This window comes from Caretta caretta, chromosome 5, assembly GCF_965140235.1.
Source record: "Caretta caretta isolate rCarCar2 chromosome 5, rCarCar1.hap1, whole genome shotgun sequence".
Taxonomy (NCBI): domain Eukaryota; kingdom Metazoa; phylum Chordata; order Testudines; family Cheloniidae; genus Caretta; species Caretta caretta.
The window spans coordinates 1633995-1652283 of record NC_134210.1 but is presented as its reverse complement, the minus strand read 5'-3'; the positions used below and the strand labels follow the sequence as shown (position 1 = coordinate 1652283).

Genomic DNA, 18289 nt, shown 5'->3' with positions numbered 1-18289 from the left:
GGGGTTGCCATGGTGGAGGTCCTAGCAGAGGGAGGGGCCAGGGAACAATGCCCTGGGGGGGGGGCGCGTCGTATGGGGGCCAAGCTGGTACCTCTCCATGCTGGGGGAGCTGTCGCAGGGGGTCTGCGGGGAGCCCAGCGGGCCCTGCTTCCTGGGGCTGGGCAGGGCACGGGCCGTTGCTGTCCCATTTTGGTACCTTCTATGCCCAAGGCAGTTTTACTTCCTAATTTCATGGTTTGTTTCTCTCGCAGCTGAGAGGTGCTGGTTAGCCACCGCCAGAGGGGTCTTATGTGGCTTTTAGGGGTTTAGGCCTCTTTGTACCAAATTCCTAGTAGTATTTGCCTGCTTGCGAATGAGACTAGTTTGCAGGTGTGACAAGAAACGTAACTTGTTTTAGTTACCGTTAGGGTTACAGTATTTGTAATTTTTGCTTTAAATTTAACTTTCTTTGCTGTGGTGTTTACTACATTTTGTCTTGCTCGGCCATTGGGGTGTGGATGTGTTTTTATTTGGGTTCCAATTTAGACATGTTTAGCTGAGTTTAATGTATACCAATTTTTATGTTTATTAATAGTGGATTTAACAAGACTTTTACTGGATCACTTTGAGTTACAAACAACTCTGGTGTGTCTATGTTAATTGGGGTGCCTTTTTTGAACGCATAGTTTTTGGTTTAGGTTTTGGTGCATGTGTTTGGGAACCATAGGGTCAGTTTACTATGGGGTATTGGGCAGGATCCCACAAGAACTGTTCATATTGTTCCTGTTTTAACTGGCTGATTTTATTGATAGGGTCACTGTGGGTAGCTGGAGTGTCGGGTGGTATTTTCATAGGGACTCCTTATTTTAACGCCTGTTCCCCAGTGGTTTGGTATTTCTGTGGTGTTTATAAGTTGAACTTTAATTCCCACCTCCCCTTCCCAGGCACTCATACTGGTATTTTTAAGGGGTTTAAGATTCGGCCGGTGTTCCATGAGGATCACCAGATCACGGGGGGGATTTATGATCAGTTGGCAGGCAGTGAATTATTTCTTAAATATTGGCTTATAAGGAGGGCTGCATTGGGGTGCGCTCTGCAGGGAGACAGTTGGGGAGAGGGCCCAGGAGGCAGGGTGAACCTGCTCTCAGCCAGCTGGGGGTGCCTTGGCTCTGGGGTGCTGGGTTTGCCCAGCCCTCTGGCAGCGGAGTGGGGTGGGGGGTGCAGGCTCTGTCTGTCCCATGGCAGCCCCCTGCCCAATCAGTGGGAATTCGGGCGCTCTCCTGCCTGCCTGTGCTACCAGGCTGGCTCCTGGCCAGCAGAGCATGGCAGCCGTGTGCCCTGCCCCCCCCTCCCCCCGCACTGTGGGATCCTGTTACAGGATCCAGTGACATGGGAGGAGTGGCAGGGGGGCACAGAGCTGGGATCTCTCTGTGCCTGTTCCCCAGGGTGTGGAGGGGAGTGTTTGGGAAGGTTTGGGGGGGGTGCAGTGGGGGGGGGGGTGCAGTGTCCTTGGCAGGAGATGGGGCAGGACTGGGCCGGTCCATGGGAAGAAATTGGGCCAGGGAGGGGTCTGTGCCCAGCTAGCTGACCCCTTGGAGATAGCCCCACACGCCTGCTCTAGGGTGACCAGACAGCAAGTATGAAAAATCCTGATGGGGGTGGGGGGTAATAGGAGCCTATATCAGAAAAAGACCCCAAAATCGGGACTGTCCCTATAAAATCGGGACATCTGGTCACCCTACCCTGCTCTGTCCTGCTGCCTTGGGTGGGCAGGGCCCAGAGATATGCAGGGATCCCGGAGGACCTGCCCGCAGTGCAAGGGGAGTGTCTTGTCTGCCCCCGCCTTTTCAGACAGCTCCTCCTGGGGGGCCCTGCCATGTGCTGGCCCTCACCTTCCCCCAGTCCTGCAGCACTTGGGAGCCTCCCTTCCCCCTCCCTGCCCCTGTACAAGGGGATAAGGCCGCATTAGTCTCCATCTGTCCTGGCAAATTACCATGGGAGGAGGCTTATTAGAGGGAATGAGGACGGGGGCTTCCCGGCCAGCAGAGCCGAAGGAGCTCACCCCTCCCCCATGGCAGGAGGCTGCCCACTTGTCCCTGGGCCCTTCCCGACCCATGTGGGGTCCTGCTCCCTGCCCCGGCTGCTGGGGTCCCCTGGGCATCGGGGCGCCTGGGCCCGTCTGCACAGCCCCCGCTCCCCTGCTGGGACCTGGGCTGGCTGCGCACGACGGGGGCCTTGCTGCTCCTGGCGGGGTGCAGGGGGGCTGGGACATCCCCTGCTGGGGAGCTGGGCTCTCGCAGGCCTGGCACCTGGGCGTGCATCCCAGTCCCCTGCCCGATGGGGAGGGGCCCGCACTCCCCCAGAGCGCACTGCTGTGAACAGCAGGCCAGGGCGCGTGCGTGCGTGTGTACATACGTGTTTGTGCGAGCGAGTGCGTGCAGCTCCCAGCACAATGGGGCCCGGTGCTGACTGGGCCTGGGAGAGCTGCCACGCCCTGTGCGCCCTCTGCTGGGGGGTAGCAGCAGAACCTGCTCCTGCCTCTCGCGCCGATGGGCTTAGCTGGCGCTTGTGTGCCGGGGCAGCTCTGCTCGTGCCCTCCCTGCGGGAGCCCCGGGAGCCCCCTCTGCAGGGAGTGCTGGGTGGGGAGAGAGCGCCCGCTGCTTGACGGGTGCTTCCGGCAGGGGAGCCGGGGTGCGCGGGGGCGGGATGGGGTGGTCAGGGATCACGATCGCCCCGGGTACTCTGGCTGGGGAGGGGGGTATCAGGGTGCCCCAGGGTGCCCCTGGGAGTGGCCAGGCCTGGGTCTCTGTCTGGTCGCTGCTCTTGGGCCAGGTGGCTCCGGAGGAGAGTGGGTGCTAAGCAGGGAGCTGCCCTTAGCGCCCGGGCCCCTCGGTGGCACAGGTGCGGGGAGCTGGCTGGGAAGGCGACGCCGGCGAAACACGAGCGCCCAGGCCGAGGGGCTGCTGAATAATGCAGGGCCTGGGGGAGGGCTGAATGGAGAGGCAGGAGCAGGCGAGGCCATTGGGGGCCCAGGGGAGACACCCGGCCTTGGGACACGGGGCGCCAGCCTGGGGGGTGCTCTGGCTGTAGCCTGAATCTGCCCCCCCCAACCGCCCAAAGCCGTGGGAACGAGCACAGGGTACCATGGGGAGGGTGCGTCTACCCTAGGCCCCGTGCACCACGAGCATGGCCACGGACGTCTGTAAGGAAGGGCACTTAGTCTGGCTGGGCCCAGCGCCTCCTGGGCAAGGCACGGCAACGCCCGGGCACAGTGCCCCCAGGCCGAGCATGGCGCCTCCTGGCTACATCTCCTGTATGCTGTGTGTGCGGGGGAGTGCCCGGTGGGGGCAGGGGGCTCTGTGTGACCCCTCACTCTCCAGCCCAGAGAAGGGGCTGGGTTTGAGGCAGGCTCCCCCCAGAACCCCCTGGCCCCCGCTCCCCAACCTTGGCTGGCCTGCCAGCTGCAGTATCCGGTCCCCGCATGGCTCTCGCCCCGTGGTGGAGGCTGTGCCGGGATCACCACGTGCCTCGCTCTGCACTGGGGGGCAGGAGGGGGGCACAGGCATCTGCGCAGGTCCCTGTGGGATGGGGCACCCCCCACAGGATGACGCACTCGGGTCCTGTGCTGAGGGAGGGGGCAGGCAGCAGAAGGAGGCAGGTTCACAGTGTAACTATCATTTCCTTGGCCCCATTCAGCCAAAGTGCTGCACACACGGTATGTGGGGCACCCCTGCCCAGCACTGGCATGCAGCCACCTCTGGGGCAGGCTTGGCAGCTCTCTTAACAGTGCACAGCAACACCGCCCAACTGCTCAGGACAGCAAGGGAGGCGGACAGCCTTGTGCTGCGAGGGGCCTGCTCCCCTCCTGCCTCTGCCATGGGAACTGCCCAGGGCCTGTCTACATCTGCCCCCCAGACAGCTCCCGCGCCCTGCCGGTACTGACTGGGGGAGGCAGACTCTGCCTGGAGCCCCTCGCGGGGGGGGCAGGCCTGGCTGGGGGCGGGCCGGGGCCTGGCACAGCCACAGCGACTCAGAGCTGCATTGACTAAAAAGGGCAAACGTGGGGAGCTGACAGCAGCCCTGAGGAATGCCTGAGCCTGCTGCGGCTCCCTGGGGGCTGGGGCTCCTCCCTCAGCGGCTGGGCCCCACCGCAGGGCCCCGCCCGGTGGGCAGCTGGGCTGGGGGGTGCTCTGCACTGCTCTCCGGAAATGGGGCGAGGCCCCTGGTTCTTCCCAGCACCCCCAGAGCCCAGGGACCCCCTAGGGAATTGGAACCCCCGGGGAAGACTCTGAGCCTGTGGGGGCTCCGTGTGTGTGCGTGCGTGTGTCAGCCGTGTGTGCGTGTGGCGGGGGCTCCGTGTGCATGCGTGTGTCAGCCGTGTGTGTGTGATGGGGTCTGTGTGCGAGAGACGGGGGCTCCGTGTGCGTGTCAGCCGTGTGTGCGTGTGGCGGGGGCTCCGTGTGCGTGCGTGTGTCAGCCGTGTGTGTGTGTGTGTGTGATGGGGTCTGTGTGCGTGCGGTGGGGGCGCTGTGTGTGCATGTGCGTGTCAGCTGTGTGTGTGTGTGGCGGGGTCTGTGTGCGTGTGGCGGGGGCTCCGTGTGCGTGCGCGTGTCAGCCGTGTGTGCGTGTGGCGGGGCTCCGTGTGCGTGCGCGTGTCAGCCGTGTGTGCGTGTGGCAGGGTCTGTGTGCGAGAGACGGGGGCTCCGTGTGCGTGTCAGCCATGTGTGCGTGTGGCAGGGGCTCCGTGTGCGTGCGCGTGTCAGCCGTGTGTGCGTGTGGCAGGGGCTCCATGTCCGTGCGTGTCAGCCGTGTGTGCGTGTGGCGGGGTCTGTGTGCGAGAGACGGGGGCTCCGTGTGCGTGCCAGCCGTGTGTGCGTGTGGCAGGGGCTCTGTGTCCATGCGTGTCAGCCGTGTGTGCGTGTGGCGGGGCTCCGTGTGCGTGCGTGTGTCAGCCGTGTGTGCGTGTGGCGGGGTCTGTGTGCGAAAGACGGGGGCTCCGTGTGCGTGTCAGCCGTGTGTGCGTGTGGCAGGGGCTCTGTGTGCATGCGCGTGTCAGCCGTGTGTGCGTGTGGCAGGGGCTCCGTGTCCGTGTGTGTCAGCCGTGTGTGCGTGTGGCGGGGGCTCCGTGTGCGTGCGTGTGTCAGCCGTGTGTGCTTGTGGCGGGGTCTGTGTGCGAGAGATGGGGGCTCCGTGTGCGTGTCAGCCGTGTGTGCGTGTGGCGGGGGCTCCGTGTGCGTGCGTGTGTCAGCCGTGTGTGTGTGTGTGTGATGGGGTCTGTGTGCGTGCGGTGTGGGCGCTGTGTGTGCATGTGCGTGTCAGCTGTGTGTGTGTGTGGCGGGGTCTGTGTGCGAGAGACGGGGGCTCCGTGTGCGTGCATGTGTCAGCCGTGTGTGCGTGTGGCGGGGCTCCGTGTGCGTGTGCGTGTCAGCCATGTGTGCGTGTGGCAGGGTCTGTGTGCGAGAGACGGGGGCTCCGTGTGCGTGTCAGCCATGTGTGCGTGTGGCGGGGGCTCCGTGTGCGTGCGCGTGTCAGCCGTGTGTGCGTGTGGCAGGGGCTCCGTGTCCGTGCGTGTCAGCCGTGTGTGCGTGTGGCGGGGTCTGTGTGCGAGAGACGGGGGCTCCGTGTGCGTGTCAGCCGTGTGTGCGTGTGGCAGGGGCTCTGTGTGCATGCGCGTGTCAGCCGTGTGTGCGTGTGGCAGGGGCTCTGTGTCCGTGCGTGTCAGCCATGTGTGCGTGTGGCGGGGCTCCGTGTGCGTGCGTGTGTCAGCCGTGTGTGCGTGTGGCGGGGTCTGTGTGCGAGAGACGGGGGCTCTGTGTGCGTGTCAGCCGTGTGTGCGTGTGGCGGGGGCTCCGTGTGCGTGCGCGTGTCAGCCGTGTGTGCGTGTGGCGGGGGCTCCGTGTGCGTGCGCGTGTCAGCCGTGTGTGCGTGTGGCAGGGGCTCTGTGTGCATGCGCGTGTCAGCCGTGTGTGCGTGTGGCAGGGGCTCCGTGTCCGTGCGTGTCAGCTGTGTGTGCGTGTGGCGGGGCTTTGTGTGCGTGCGTGTGTCAGCCATGTGTGCGTGTGGCGGGGTCTGTGTGCGAGAGATGGGGGCTCCGTGTCCGTGTCAGCCGTGTGTGCGTGTGGCGGGGGCTCCGTGTGCGTGCGCGTGTCAGCCGTGTGTGCGTGTGGCAGGGGCTCCGTGTCCGTGCATGTCAGCCGTGTGTGCGTGTGGCGGGGTCTGTGTGCGAGAGACGGGGGCTCCGTGTGCGTGTCAGCCGTGTGTGCGTGTGGCGGGGGCTCCGTGTCCGTGCGTGTCAGCCGTGTGTGCGTGTGGCGGGGTCTGTGTGCGAGAGATGGGGGCTCCGTGTCCGTGTCAGCCGTGTGTGCGTGTGGCGGGGGCTCCGTGTGCGTGCGCATGTCAGCCGTGTGTGCGTGTGGCAGGGGCTCCGTGTCCGTGCGTGTCAGCCGTGTGTGCGTGTGGCGGGGTCTGTGTGCGAGAGACGGGGGCTCCGTGTGCGTGTCAGCCGTGTGTGCGTGTGGCGGGGGCTCCATGTCCGTGCGTGTCAGCCGTGTGTGCGTGTGGCGGGGTCTGTGTGCGAGAGATGGGGGCTCCGTGTGCGTGTCAGCCGTGTGTGCGTGTGGCGGGGGCTCCGTGTGCGTGCATGTCAGCCATGTGTGCGTGTGGCGGGGTCTGTGTGCGAGAGACGGGGGCTCCGTGTGTGCTGGGAGGACGGACCCCGGCAGCCACCGCCCCTCTGGGATTCCCTGGAGCAGCCCCAGTAACGCGGATCACGTGGTGGCCTCCTCTCAGAGCAGGCTAAATATACCGCCCTGCTACAGCTGCCAGGGCTGGGCGCCGAGCCCCCGCTCCCTGCGGCCGGCTGCTCACCCAGGCAGGGCTCCCGGGTCCGCCAGGGCCTGGTGCTGAGCCTGCAGGCTCGGGGCCGACGCTGCGCTTTGGGAAAGTGGTTCTGGTCAGTTGCAGAGTGCTGAGCTCCCGGCTCCTCCCCTCGCCCCCGAGAGCCTTGCTGGGCTCCAGGGGCCGTTCAGTCCTCTGCTAAGGGGCCTTGTTAATACAACAGCGCTGACGTGCCCAGAGCCGGCCATCCGCAGTGTGCTTGCAGACCTTCCTCTCCACTTCACATGGGGAAACTGAGGCTCCTGGCAGGGTGGGACCCAGCAGGTCCATCTCAGCACTCGGCGTCCTGGCTCCCAGTCCTGTGCTCTGCCCGCTAGGCCATGCTGTGTCCCACCCCTAGAATTATAGAAGATCAGGGTTGGAAGAGAGCTCAGGAGGTCATTTAGTCCAATCCCCTGCTTAAAGCAGGACCAATCCCCAACTAAATCATCCCAGCCAGGGCTTTGTCAAGCCTGAGCTTAAAAACCTCAAAGGAAGGAGATTCCACCACCTCCCTAGGGAACCCATTCCAGTGCTTCACCCCCCTCCCAGTGAAATAGTGTTTCCTACTATCCAACCTAGACCTCCCCCACTGCAACTTGAGACCATTACTCCTCGTTCTCCGCTCCCCCCAGGTACGGCACCGCCAGTCCGGCCAGATCATGGTGCTGAAGATGAACAAGCTGATGAGCAACCGGGGGAACATGCTGCGGGAGGTGCAGCTCATGAACCGCCTCTCGCACCCCAACATCCTCAGGTGAGGGGCCCGCAGTGACCCCCCCATCGCCCCCTGCCACCCGGGCGGCCCTTGCCCTGCTCTGCGGAGAGGAGCAGCTGGCTTCTGCGAGCCCTGCTCCCAGCCGAGCGTGGCCCCTCCTGGCCCGGCCTGGCTGCTGAGGCTGGCTCTGTGGCCCTCGTGGAGGCCTTGGCTCTGCCCGTGTGCCTCCGCCCAGGGCAAGCCAGCTCGGGCTGGGGGGTGAGGTCCCTGCCCCGGATTGGCATGTGCTGGGCAGAGGGAGCCGGTCCCTTCTCCGCCTCGTGGATTCTCTCTCTTCTCTGCGAGCGGCTCTGGCCCGTCCAGGGGGCAGGTCCCTGGCGCTGCTGGTCTAACCCGTCCCCCTCTGTGTCTCAGGTTCATGGGGGTCTGTGTGCACCAGGGGCAGCTGCACGCGCTCACGGAGGTAAGAGGGGGTCGCCCAGGGGGTCCTAGGGGTGCTGCTCAGGGGCCCATGAAGCTGTGCCCGCCCTGGCAGGGGCACATGGGCTGGGGCTGGTGGGCACTGAGCTGGCAGGGAGGCAGGCAGGGCAAGGCAAGATGGAGAGTGGGACGGGCCCCATGGGGGAGGTGGGCAGGGCAGGGTGGCAGGGGGAGGCGGTGGAGAGGCAAGCAAGGCAAGATGGGAGATGGGACGGGCTCCATGGAGGAGGTGGGCAGGGCAGGGTGGCAGTGGGGATGGGCTCGATGGGGGAGGTGGGCAGGGCAGGGTGGCAGGGGGAGGTGGTGGGGAGGCAGGCAGGGCAGGGTGGCTGGAGGGATGGGCCCCATGGGGGAGGCGGGCAGGGCAGGGCAGGAGGATCGGATTTAATTGGGGATTGGTCCTGCTTTGAGCAGGGGCTTGGACTAGATACTTCCTGAGGTCCCTTCCAACCCTGATAGTCTATGATTCTGTGATCGGGGGACGGGCCTGTCACGGAGTCCCTGGGCGATGCTCTGGAACTGCTCCCCATGAAGCCAGTCAGGACTCTGGGGTAGTCGCCTTTCTGTGAGCAGCCTGTCTTCAGGACACACAGCTCACACAGCTTCCACCTTCCTGGGTCTGACCTCGGAGCATTCAGCATCCTCTGCCTCTCCGTGTGCTTCCCCCAGCGAGTCCGCTCAGGCGGGGCTCCTGGGGAAGCCAGAGGGTCCTGCACCCCAACTTCGCAGTCAGACGTGACTCTCAGCCAGCCAGTAAAACAGAAGGTTTATTAGACGACAGGAACATGGTCTAAAACAGAGCTTGCAGGTGCAGAGAACGGGACCCCTCAGCTGGGTCCATTCTGGGGGGCAGTGAGCCAGATAACCACGTCTGCACTTCACTCCATGTCCCAGCCAGCCCCAAACTGAAAACCCCTCCAGCCCCTCCTCCTCTGGGCTTTGTTCCTCTCCCGGGCCAGTAGGTCACCTGATTCCTTTGTTCTCCAACCCTTTAGCTCTCACCTTGCAGGGGGGGAAGGGCCCAGGCCATCAGTTGCCAGGAAACAGGGTGTCGGCCATTCTCTGTGTCCAGACCCCTTCACACACCTGCCCTCTAGGGCTCTGCAATGATCAGACACCCTTACTCCACCCCCTAGATACTTAAGAACTGCCTAGGGGAAACTGAGGCACCCCCACACTATTCAGAGGAAACATTAAGAACAGTCCCACTTCGTCACATCTCTCCCCCCTTCGAGATCGAACTGAGCGGGGTCACTTTAGCCGGTGACCTGGGGAAGTTCGAAGCCACCAACGTTCCCATGGATGCCCCAGCATCTCTCCCGTTCCTTGGTAGGAGTTACACCAGGCCCTTCCAGTTTCACGCCCTCCCTTAGGTCAGGGGTGGTCGATAGCACTCGCAGGCCGCATGTGGGAAGGTTTATGCAGCCCATGCCCTTTGGCCACCCCAAGAATGTCTCCCCATTGACCATCACCTTCTACTCCCACTGGAGGTCCGGGGGGCCTGGCCCCAGGAAACTCCACACAGACATATAGGTTGGGGTCAGGAGTGGGAGCCTGTCCACCTCCCCAACCATCTGGCTGACGGAGTCTATGGCCTTGGGACCCAGCAAGGGAGCTAGACACCGGGGCTTTTCCGCAGGGTCCCCTTGGTTCAAATCGCCAGCCTGCTCAAAGGCAGTGAGGTGGCATCCACACACCCCCCCCCTTAACCAGGGGCAGCAATTTAGTCTCGAGGTTCCCTGCGGAACTGGCCCCCCGGGATCTATCCCCACTCACCCCGGGGAGGTCCCCTAGGCCTCTCCGCTCCCCCACCGCCAGTTCATGCTGCTGCTGCTTCTGCAGCTCTTTCTCGGGCTCTCGCTGTCTCCCATGGTCCTCTTGCTCTCTCGGACTCAGCTCCAATCCCGTCCATCTCGATCCTCCGATGGGGAACCCGATCGTGAAGACCCCCGTCTGGTCGGGGACAGGAGTCTTGGAGATGCCTGGCTCCCGCTCCAGCTGCTCCCAGATCCTGCTATAGCCCCAGTTGGGGTCAGGAATCTGTTCCTTAGAGCGGTCATCCTCCTCCAGCTGCACGATTAACTCTGCTTTGGTGAACTTTCCAACGCTCAACCCTCTCTTTTTGCACAGGGTTACAATGTCCTTCTTAAGGAGACAGTGACAGGCCATCACTCCACTCCTCCCAAGTTGTTGTGGATTCACAGGCCCGTGTGCTCTCAGCTCCCCACGGTTTCCAGGGAGAACCCCTAGTGTGCCAGCCCTTCTCGAGGTCACCCCCTCTTTGCCAGGGTCGAGCTGCAGACTCCTCCGCCCCTTGGACTGCTCACTGCAGTCCCCAGGGGAACCCTGCTACTGCACAGTCCTTCTCTCTGGTCACACACTCCCAGGGGTTAACCGCCCCCCGAAACCGCTCCTCTCTGAGCCTTCAGCAGGCCTGGTCCTCGGCAATCCCCCTTCGTGTTACTGCTCCCCAGTCACTTACTGCAGGAAGCACCATCCACGGGGTGCAGTACATCCCACCGCTGCCACCAGTTGTCACGGAGTCCCTGGGCGATGCTCTGGAACTGCTCCCCATGAAGCCAGTCAGGACTCTGGGGTAGTCGCCTTTCTGTGAGCAGCCTGTCTTCAGGACACACAGCTCACACAGCTTCCACCTTCCTGGGTCTGACCTCGGAGCATTCAGCATCCTCTGCCTCTCCGTGTGCTTCCCCCAGCGAGTCCGCTCAGGCGGGGCTCCTGGGGAAGCCAGAGGATCCTGCACCCCAACTTCGCAGTCAGACGTGACTCTCAGCCAGCCAGTAAAACAGAAGGTTTATTAGACGACAGGAACATGGTCTAAAACAGAGCTTGCAGGTGCAGAGAACGGGACCCCTCAGCTGGGTCCATTCTGGGGGGCAGTGAGCCAGATAACCACGTCTGCACTTCACTCCATGTCCCAGCCAGCCCCAAACTGAAAACCCTCCAGCCCCTCCTCCTCTGGGCTTTGTTCCTCTCCCGGGCCAGTAGGTCACCTGATTCCTTTGTTCTCCAACCCTTTAGCTCTCACCTTGCAGGGGGGGAAGGGCCCAGGCCATCAGTTGCCAGGAAACAGGGTGTCGGCCATTCTCTGTGTCCAGACCCCTTCACACACCTGCCCTCTAGGGCTCTGCAATGATCAGACACCCTTACTCCACCCCCTAGATACTTAAGAACTGCCTAGGGGAAACTGAGGCACCCCCACACTATTCAGAGGAAACATTAAGAACAGTCCCACTTCGTCACAGGGCCCCATGGGGGAGGCGGGCAGGGCAGGAGGACGGGGGGACGGGCCCCATGGGGGAGGCGGGCAGGGCAGGGCAGGAGGACGAGGGGGATGGGCCCCATGGGGGAGGCGGGCAGGGCAGGGTGGCTGGGGGAGGCGGTGGGGAGGCGGGCAAGGCAGGAGGACGGGGGCACGGGCCCCATGGGGGAGGCGGACAGGGCGGGGAGGCGGTGGGGAGGACGGGCCCCATGGGGGAGGCGGGCAGGGCAGGGTGGCTGGGGGAGGCGGTGGGGAGGTGGGCAGGGCAGGAGGACGGGGGGACGGGCCCCATGGGGGAGGCGGGCAGGGCAGGATGGCTGGGGGAGGCGACAGGGCAGGGCAAGGCAGGGGGACGGGCCCCATGGGGGAGGCGGGCAGGGCAGGGCAGGAGGACGGGGGGACGGGCCCCATGGGGGAGGCGGGCAGGGCAGGGTGGCTGGGGGAGGCGACAGGGCAGGGCAAGGCAGGGGCACGGGCCCCATGGGGGAGGCGGGCAGGGCAGGGCAGGAGGACGAGGGGGATGGGCCCCATGGGGGAGGCGGACAGGGCAGGGTGGCTGGGGGAGGCGGTGGGGAGGCGGGCAGGGCAGGAGGACGGGGGGACGGGCCCCATGGGGGAGGCGGGCAGGGCAGGGTGGCTGGGGGAGGCGACAGGGCAGGGCAAGGCAGGGGAACGGGCCCGTGTGGGTGCGGGGGGCTGACGGCACGCTGCCCGTCCCCTCTCCCTGGCAGTACATCAACGGCGGGAACCTGGAGCAGCTGCTGGACAGCCCGGTGCCGCTCTCCTGGGCCGTGCGCATCCGGCTGGCCCTGGACATCGCCTGCGGCCTGCGCTACCTGCACTCCAAGGGCATCTTCCACCGCGACCTCACCTCCAAGGTGGGCAGTGCCCTCCCCCGCGCTCCCCCCCCCAGCTGCCAGCCCCTCCCCTGCACTCCCCGGCCCCCCGGAGCCCTCACTCGCTCGCCCACGGCGCAGGGTCCCGGAGGAAACAGCCCCTCCATTGCCCGGCCCCGTGGAAGCCACGGGGGCCCCGGGACGAGCCGGGGCTGGCAGGGTGCTGAGCCCAAGCCTCGCTTTGCCGCCTGGGGGCTTCCCTGACGGGACGGTGTGAAGGGCACGTTGTCCCGGCCCCGTACAGTCCCTGGGGGGACCCCCTCAGTGCGACTGCTCTTCGCGGGGGTCCACTTGCTCTCAGGGGTCCAGCCCCTCTGCCTCCTGGAGCCGCACCGCTCTGAGCCTTAGCCCGCCTGTCTCTGCCATGGGCCCCCTCGGGGAGTCCCCTCGCTCTGGGCCCCCGGGGCCTCCACGGCCAGAGGGAATAATCCCCCTGATCTCTAGACCAGAGCGACTCTCAGCCAGCATAACACAGGAGGGTTTATTGAACGTCTGAACCCAGCACAGGAAACTCTCCGGCCTCAGGCCTGGCCTCCCTCAGCCCAGCACATCTAGGGCCGTCCCACATCCAGGGGGGCTCTGGCTGCTCTCCCCTCCCAGCCCAGAGACGCCCCCCCTCCAGCTGGGCATCTGATATCACCGTCCCCAACAGCTCCTCCCCTGTCCTTTGTCTTCAGTCCCAGGTAAACAGGCTGCCTGGTCTCCTCTGCTCTCATCTGTCCTTTGTTCCCTTCTGGCTGGACCAGCTGGTCAGGTCTCCTGGGTCCTCTCTCCGCAGCCCGGTGTCCTCCCACTGGCCAGAACCGGCCGACTGCCAAGCGCGGGTGGGCCTCTTAGTCACCAGGGCAGCAGTTGTTGGGGTTCCCCATCTCCAGGCCGTTGTCTGGGGGTCCCAGCTGCTTGGAGAGGTCACACCTGGTCCTCTACAACAACAACCCCTCTCCCGCCACCTTGTTAAACGTGCAGCACACAGGGAAACTGAGGCACGCACACGCTATTCGTGTAGAACGCTACAAACATCCCCAACTTCATCACACACGCAGAGAGGGCCGAGCTGGACCCCCTGCGCTCCTTCGGATGCTCGCTGCCCTCCCCCGGGACAGCAGGGTGGGAATGCCCCTGCCCGCGACCCTCTCGATTGCCTGTAGGGGGCAGTGTGTCATGGGGCAGGTGCCAGGCGGGGCAGGCGGCGTGACGTCTCCTCTCCTCTGGCTCTCAGAACTGCCTGGTGAAGAGCGAGGACAATGGCTACACGGCCGTGGTGGGCGACTTCGGCCTGGCAGAGAAGATTCCCACCTACAGGTGCGTGGGGAGCTCCCCCACCCCGGAGTGGGGCAGGCCTAGGCAGAGGGGCCAGCAGTCCCCTCTGGACCCTTCCCACACCCGAGGCAGGGCGGCACCCACCCCCTCCTGGGGATCAGAGCCAGCTGGGGGAGGGAAATCGGGGGGTCGTTTGGGTGGTGTGGGTTGCCCCTGGCTGGAGGGGGGATGGGGAGGGCTTGAGGAAGGGATTTGAAGCGCTGCAAGCTGACCCTGGCTTGGGACGGGGACCCAGGGGGACTGGGGGTTGCCTGGCTTGGGGAGGGGACCTGGGTGCTGGGGGCTGCCCCGGCTGTGAGCAGGGACCCCGGGGAGGAGACCCGGGGGCGGGGGGGCTGCAGGCAGCGACCCGGTGGGGCTGGGGCTTGCCCGGCTGGGGGAGGAGACCCGGGGGGAGAACTGGGGGTTGCCCCGGCTGGGCAGGGGACTCAGGGGAGCTGGGCGTTCCCCGGGTCGGGGAGGAGACCGTGGGGGCTCGGGGTTGCCCGGCAGGGCCGGGGGCCGGGGCTAACCCCGCGGCTCTGCCCCACCAGCGAGGACGCTCAGAAGGAGCCGCTGGCCGTGGTGGGCTCGCCGTACTGGATGGCCCCGGAGGTGCTGCGTGGGGAGCTGTACAACGAGAAGGTAACTCGCTGCCTGCGCCTGGGGCCTTCCCCTCGCTGCGCTGGGCACCGGGCACGGCCAGGCTGGCGGGACCGGGGGCTGCTTGCCTTTGCCATGCCTGGGCTCGGCCATTTCCAGGGGTCAGTGCCGGCCTGGCAGCCAGCAGGGCCACAGTGGAGCGGGGGGATGAGTGTGTGATGGTGGCTCCTGGGGGTCAGCGGGGGGGAAGGTGCTGGGAGGCAGCAGGGCATGGGGGGGCTGGCAGGGTGCGGGGGGCATGGGGGGTGCTGGGGGCGGCAGGGCATGGGGAGGGTGAGGGGGCCAGCAGGGTGGGGGGGAAATGTGGGGGCAGGGTGCGGAGGGCATGGGGGGTGGTGGGACATGGAGGGTGCCGGGGGATGGCAGGGCGAGGGGGCTGTGTGGGTGTCACAGATTCCCTGGGTGATGCTCTGGAACTGCTCCCCATGAAGCCAGTCAGGACTCTGGGGCAGTCGCCTTTCTGTGAGCAGCCTGTCTTCAGGACACACAGCTCACACAGCTTCCCCCTTCCTGGGTCTGACCTCGGAGCATTCAGCCTCCTCTGCCCCTCCGTGCGCTTCCCACAGCGAGTCCGCCCAGGTGGGGCTCCTGGGGAAGCCAGAGGGTCCTGCCCCCCAACTCCACAGTCAGACGGGACTCTCAGCCAGCCAGTAAAACAGGTTTATTAGACGACAGGAACATGGTCTAAAACAGAGCTTGCAGGTGCAGAGAACAGGACCCCTCCGCTGGGTCCATTTTGGGGGGCAGTGAGCCAGACAACCCCGTCTGCACTTCACTCCATGTCCCAGCCAGCCCCAAACTGAAACTCCCCCCAGCCCCCCCTCCCCTGGGCTTTGTCCCTTTCCTGGGCCAGGAGGTCACCGGATTCCTTTGTTCTCCAACCCTTTAGCTCTCACCTTGCAGGGGGGACGGGCCCAGGCTATCAGTGGCCAGGAGACAGAGTGTCTGCCATTTATGTACCCTGGCCCTTTGCTCTGCAACAATTACATCCCCTTATCCCACCACCTAGATACTTAAGAACTGCCTAGGGGAAACTGAGGCACCCCCACACTATTCAGAAGAAACATTAAGAACAGTCCCGCTTCATCACAGTGGTCACTGACACTGTCCTTCCAGCGTTTCCTGGAGGGCATCCTGAACCTGTCACTCCCCTGGCCAACCCACCACACCTCCGACACACACCCTGCCTGGAGAGGCCAGGCTGGAGTAGCCAGGAGCCCCCCACAGCCAGCACCCCCTCCCCCTGCCGCACTGGGAGAGGCCGGGGCTGCGGAAGCCGTGATGTGCCGTGCTGTACGGCGGGGCCGTGGCCCCAGCGGGCGCCGTGAGGATGTCCTGGCTCATGCGTGCCCAGCGGAAGGGCAGTCGGGTTCCCCTCAGCGCCTCTGCCAAACCCTCCACCTCCCGCTCCTCTCCGCAGGCTGACGTCTTTGCCTACGGCATCATCCTGTGTGAGACCATCGCGCGGGTCCCCGCGGATCCGGACTACCTGCCCCGCACCGAGGTAACGCTTGGCTGGGCCACCTGGTGCCGGGAGGGACGAGGGCCTGCCCCGGGGTTGGGTGCGAGCCGGGGGGCCGAGGCGGAGCGTGGCGGGGGGGCGCATGGCAGGGGTGCAGAGGCCTGCATGCGGCCTGGCTCCCGCTACAACCCTGCAGCCATGACTCTGCCCCATGTGCCAGCAGCATTGCCACGGGCTGAGCTACAGGTGCCAGGCTCCCTGGGGCACCCGGCCCATGGGGCACCCGGCCCATGGGGCTGCCTAGCTGTGAGCCAGCGCAAGGGGATCGTGTGACCTGGCCCTGTGCGGGGAGCAGCCCCTGGGGGCCAGGCTCTTGTGTTCTCTGCGGGCAGCCAGGACCCCCTCAGACAACGCCAACGGGGCAGAGGCACCGTGGCCGGCACCCCCTGGCGTTTCCTGTCTCGAGAGTCTGACCTGCTCCCCGAGACGCCCTCTCCCCTGGCTGGCCAGGGCTGCGTGGGGAGCCCCCTCCTGTCCCCTCGCGGGGCCAGCCGGGCTGTGCACGCTGAGCGTCTCTGGGCTGTGAGCATGGCCTGAGGGGAGGCCCCTGCAGCTGGCCCACGCTGGTCAGTGATCCCGCCAGTCACACTGCGCTGCGGCAGGGAGTTCCGCAGGCTCCCAGCTCGCTCAGCGCCAGCACGCGGCGTGCGTCTCCTCCCTATGGGCCACGCCCCAGCTCAGATACCAGGGTGATGGGTGTCAAGCCCCAAGAGAGCTCTTCCACACGCCGCGAGAGCTGTGCAGACCCCACCACCCAGCTGGGTCATGCTCCAAAGCCGGCGAGCTGTGGGTGACTGAGGCAGGGGCTGAGTGGGGATGCTTGGGCAGCCCTCATGCTAGGGTCGCTGTCTCTCTAGCTGGGGTGTCCTGCCCCAAGGACTCTGGGGGTGCCAGCCCATTGCCCGGGCTGTGGCTGTGTTGCCCAGGGGTGGAGATGCTGCTCCCCTCTGCGTTGCCCCTGGTGTACGTGTGGGGTGACAGGGGGACGTGCTGCTCCGTGCTAATAACTGGACCCAGCGTTTAGAGCACAGACCAGCCTGCCCATTGTCCCTGTCCGGGGAGCCGGGGACGAGCTGGAGCTGCCTCCAGCTACAGCGGGAGGCAAGGCCGAGGCCAAGCAATTCCTGGGCCCGGGTCCCCGGTGCTGGGAGGGAGGCCGAGCCCCTGCAGTGACCTGTCGGGCTGAGCCATCTCCGGCACCGTCCCAGGAGACACTGGCTGCCCCCGACCCTTCCTCGTGGCAGGGGAGTTGTACTCCTGGTCCCGGTTTGACCCTGCGCCCCGAGGCCCCGATCCCCCCGGGCACCTCTACGCTGCAAGAGAAACCCGCGGCGCCGCCCCAGAGCCGGCTCAGCTGGCTCGGGCTGCAGGGCTAGACAGCAGCGTGGGCGCTGGGACCCTCCCCGTCGCCCCGCAGCCCCTGTCGGCTGAGCTGGGCCAGCTGCGTCTGTGCCACGGCTCCTTTAGTGCAGTGTAGACGCACCGCAGGAGGCCACGCACTCCCCCGGAGACATGGGGCCCTGCTCCCCGGGTCCAGGGATGGCTCCTGTGCGGGGCAGGGCTTTGGGGCACTTCCTGACCTGTGGCTGGGATCCCCCTGGGGCGCCGTCTGGGGCAGGAGCTCAATGCAGAGGGGCGCTGGGGAGGGGGGCAGGCCTCCTGCCCTGGACCCCGTGATTCGGGCTCAGTTGCTGACCTCCCCTCGTCTCCCCGGGCAGGATTTTGGGCTGGACGTTGCCGCTTTCTGCAACATGGTGGGGGACGACTGCCCTGCGGCCTTCCTCCAGCTGGCCTTCCACTGCTGCAGGGTACGTGTCCCTCTCTTCCCTTCCCTCCCCCTGGGCAGGGTCCCTGGGCCTGCCCCCGTCTCCCGGACACCGAGACGAGGCAGCCGGGTGATTGCCTCAAACAGGGACCCTCATCTGAAATTCAGATTCCTGGTGCCAAGGCCTGCCCCCCTGCCAGCCTGTCCCCGAATGGGACTGGGATCCTGGCACCACAGAGCCACTGGGATCCATGCCTGCTCTCCCCTCCCTCGCCCCCAGCATGCAGGACGGGGCAGCACAAGCAAGCTGTCCCCTGCTCTGGAGGGAAGCTGCCCCCGTCTCCTGCCCAGCAATCCCTCCCAAGTCCCACGGGGGCGGGGCCCCGGTGAAGCCGGGCAGGCGGGTGGGAGAGTTGGTGCCCGTGGCCGTCGGTGATGTGGCGACTCCCGCACCCAGATGGAGCCGACGGCCCGACCCGCCTTCGTGGAGATCACGCAGCGCCTGGAGGGTATCCTGCAGCACCAGCTGGGAGCGGGGGGCACTGGCCCCGACCCACAGAGCGATGGGGAGAGCGTGCCCTCGCCCGGGACCCCGGCCACGCCGAACGGTACCGTGACTGCCCTTCCCCCGGGCCTGCTGACCCCCCCGGGCACCCCCAGCAGCCCTTGGCACTGGGCTGGGCACTACGGGTGCTGAAGGGACCTTAGGGCATGTGCTGCCCCCATGTGGCCAGAGCTGGGCACTGCGGACGCTGAGCCTGTCCCCGGGCGCTTGCTGGACAGGGCTGCAGCAAAGGGGTCCGCGGGCGGC

At 65.7% G+C, this 18289-nt stretch overlaps 1 protein-coding gene across 1 annotated transcript in view; it reads left to right on the top strand.

Annotated features, from left to right (window-relative positions):
* Positions 1-18289, top strand: part of TESK1 (testis associated actin remodelling kinase 1) — a 30107-nt gene that overhangs the window by 9136 nt on the left and 2682 nt on the right. The window contains exons 2-9 of the mRNA XM_048834691.2: positions 7491-7612; positions 7988-8036; positions 12065-12211; positions 13449-13531; positions 14083-14173; positions 15612-15695; positions 17432-17521; positions 17936-18086. Coding sequence (XP_048690648.1) covers positions 7491-7612; positions 7988-8036; positions 12065-12211; positions 13449-13531; positions 14083-14173; positions 15612-15695; positions 17432-17521; positions 17936-18086 — 817 coding nt within the window. The remainder of the gene's footprint in view (positions 1-7490; positions 7613-7987; positions 8037-12064; positions 12212-13448; positions 13532-14082; positions 14174-15611; positions 15696-17431; positions 17522-17935; positions 18087-18289) is intronic.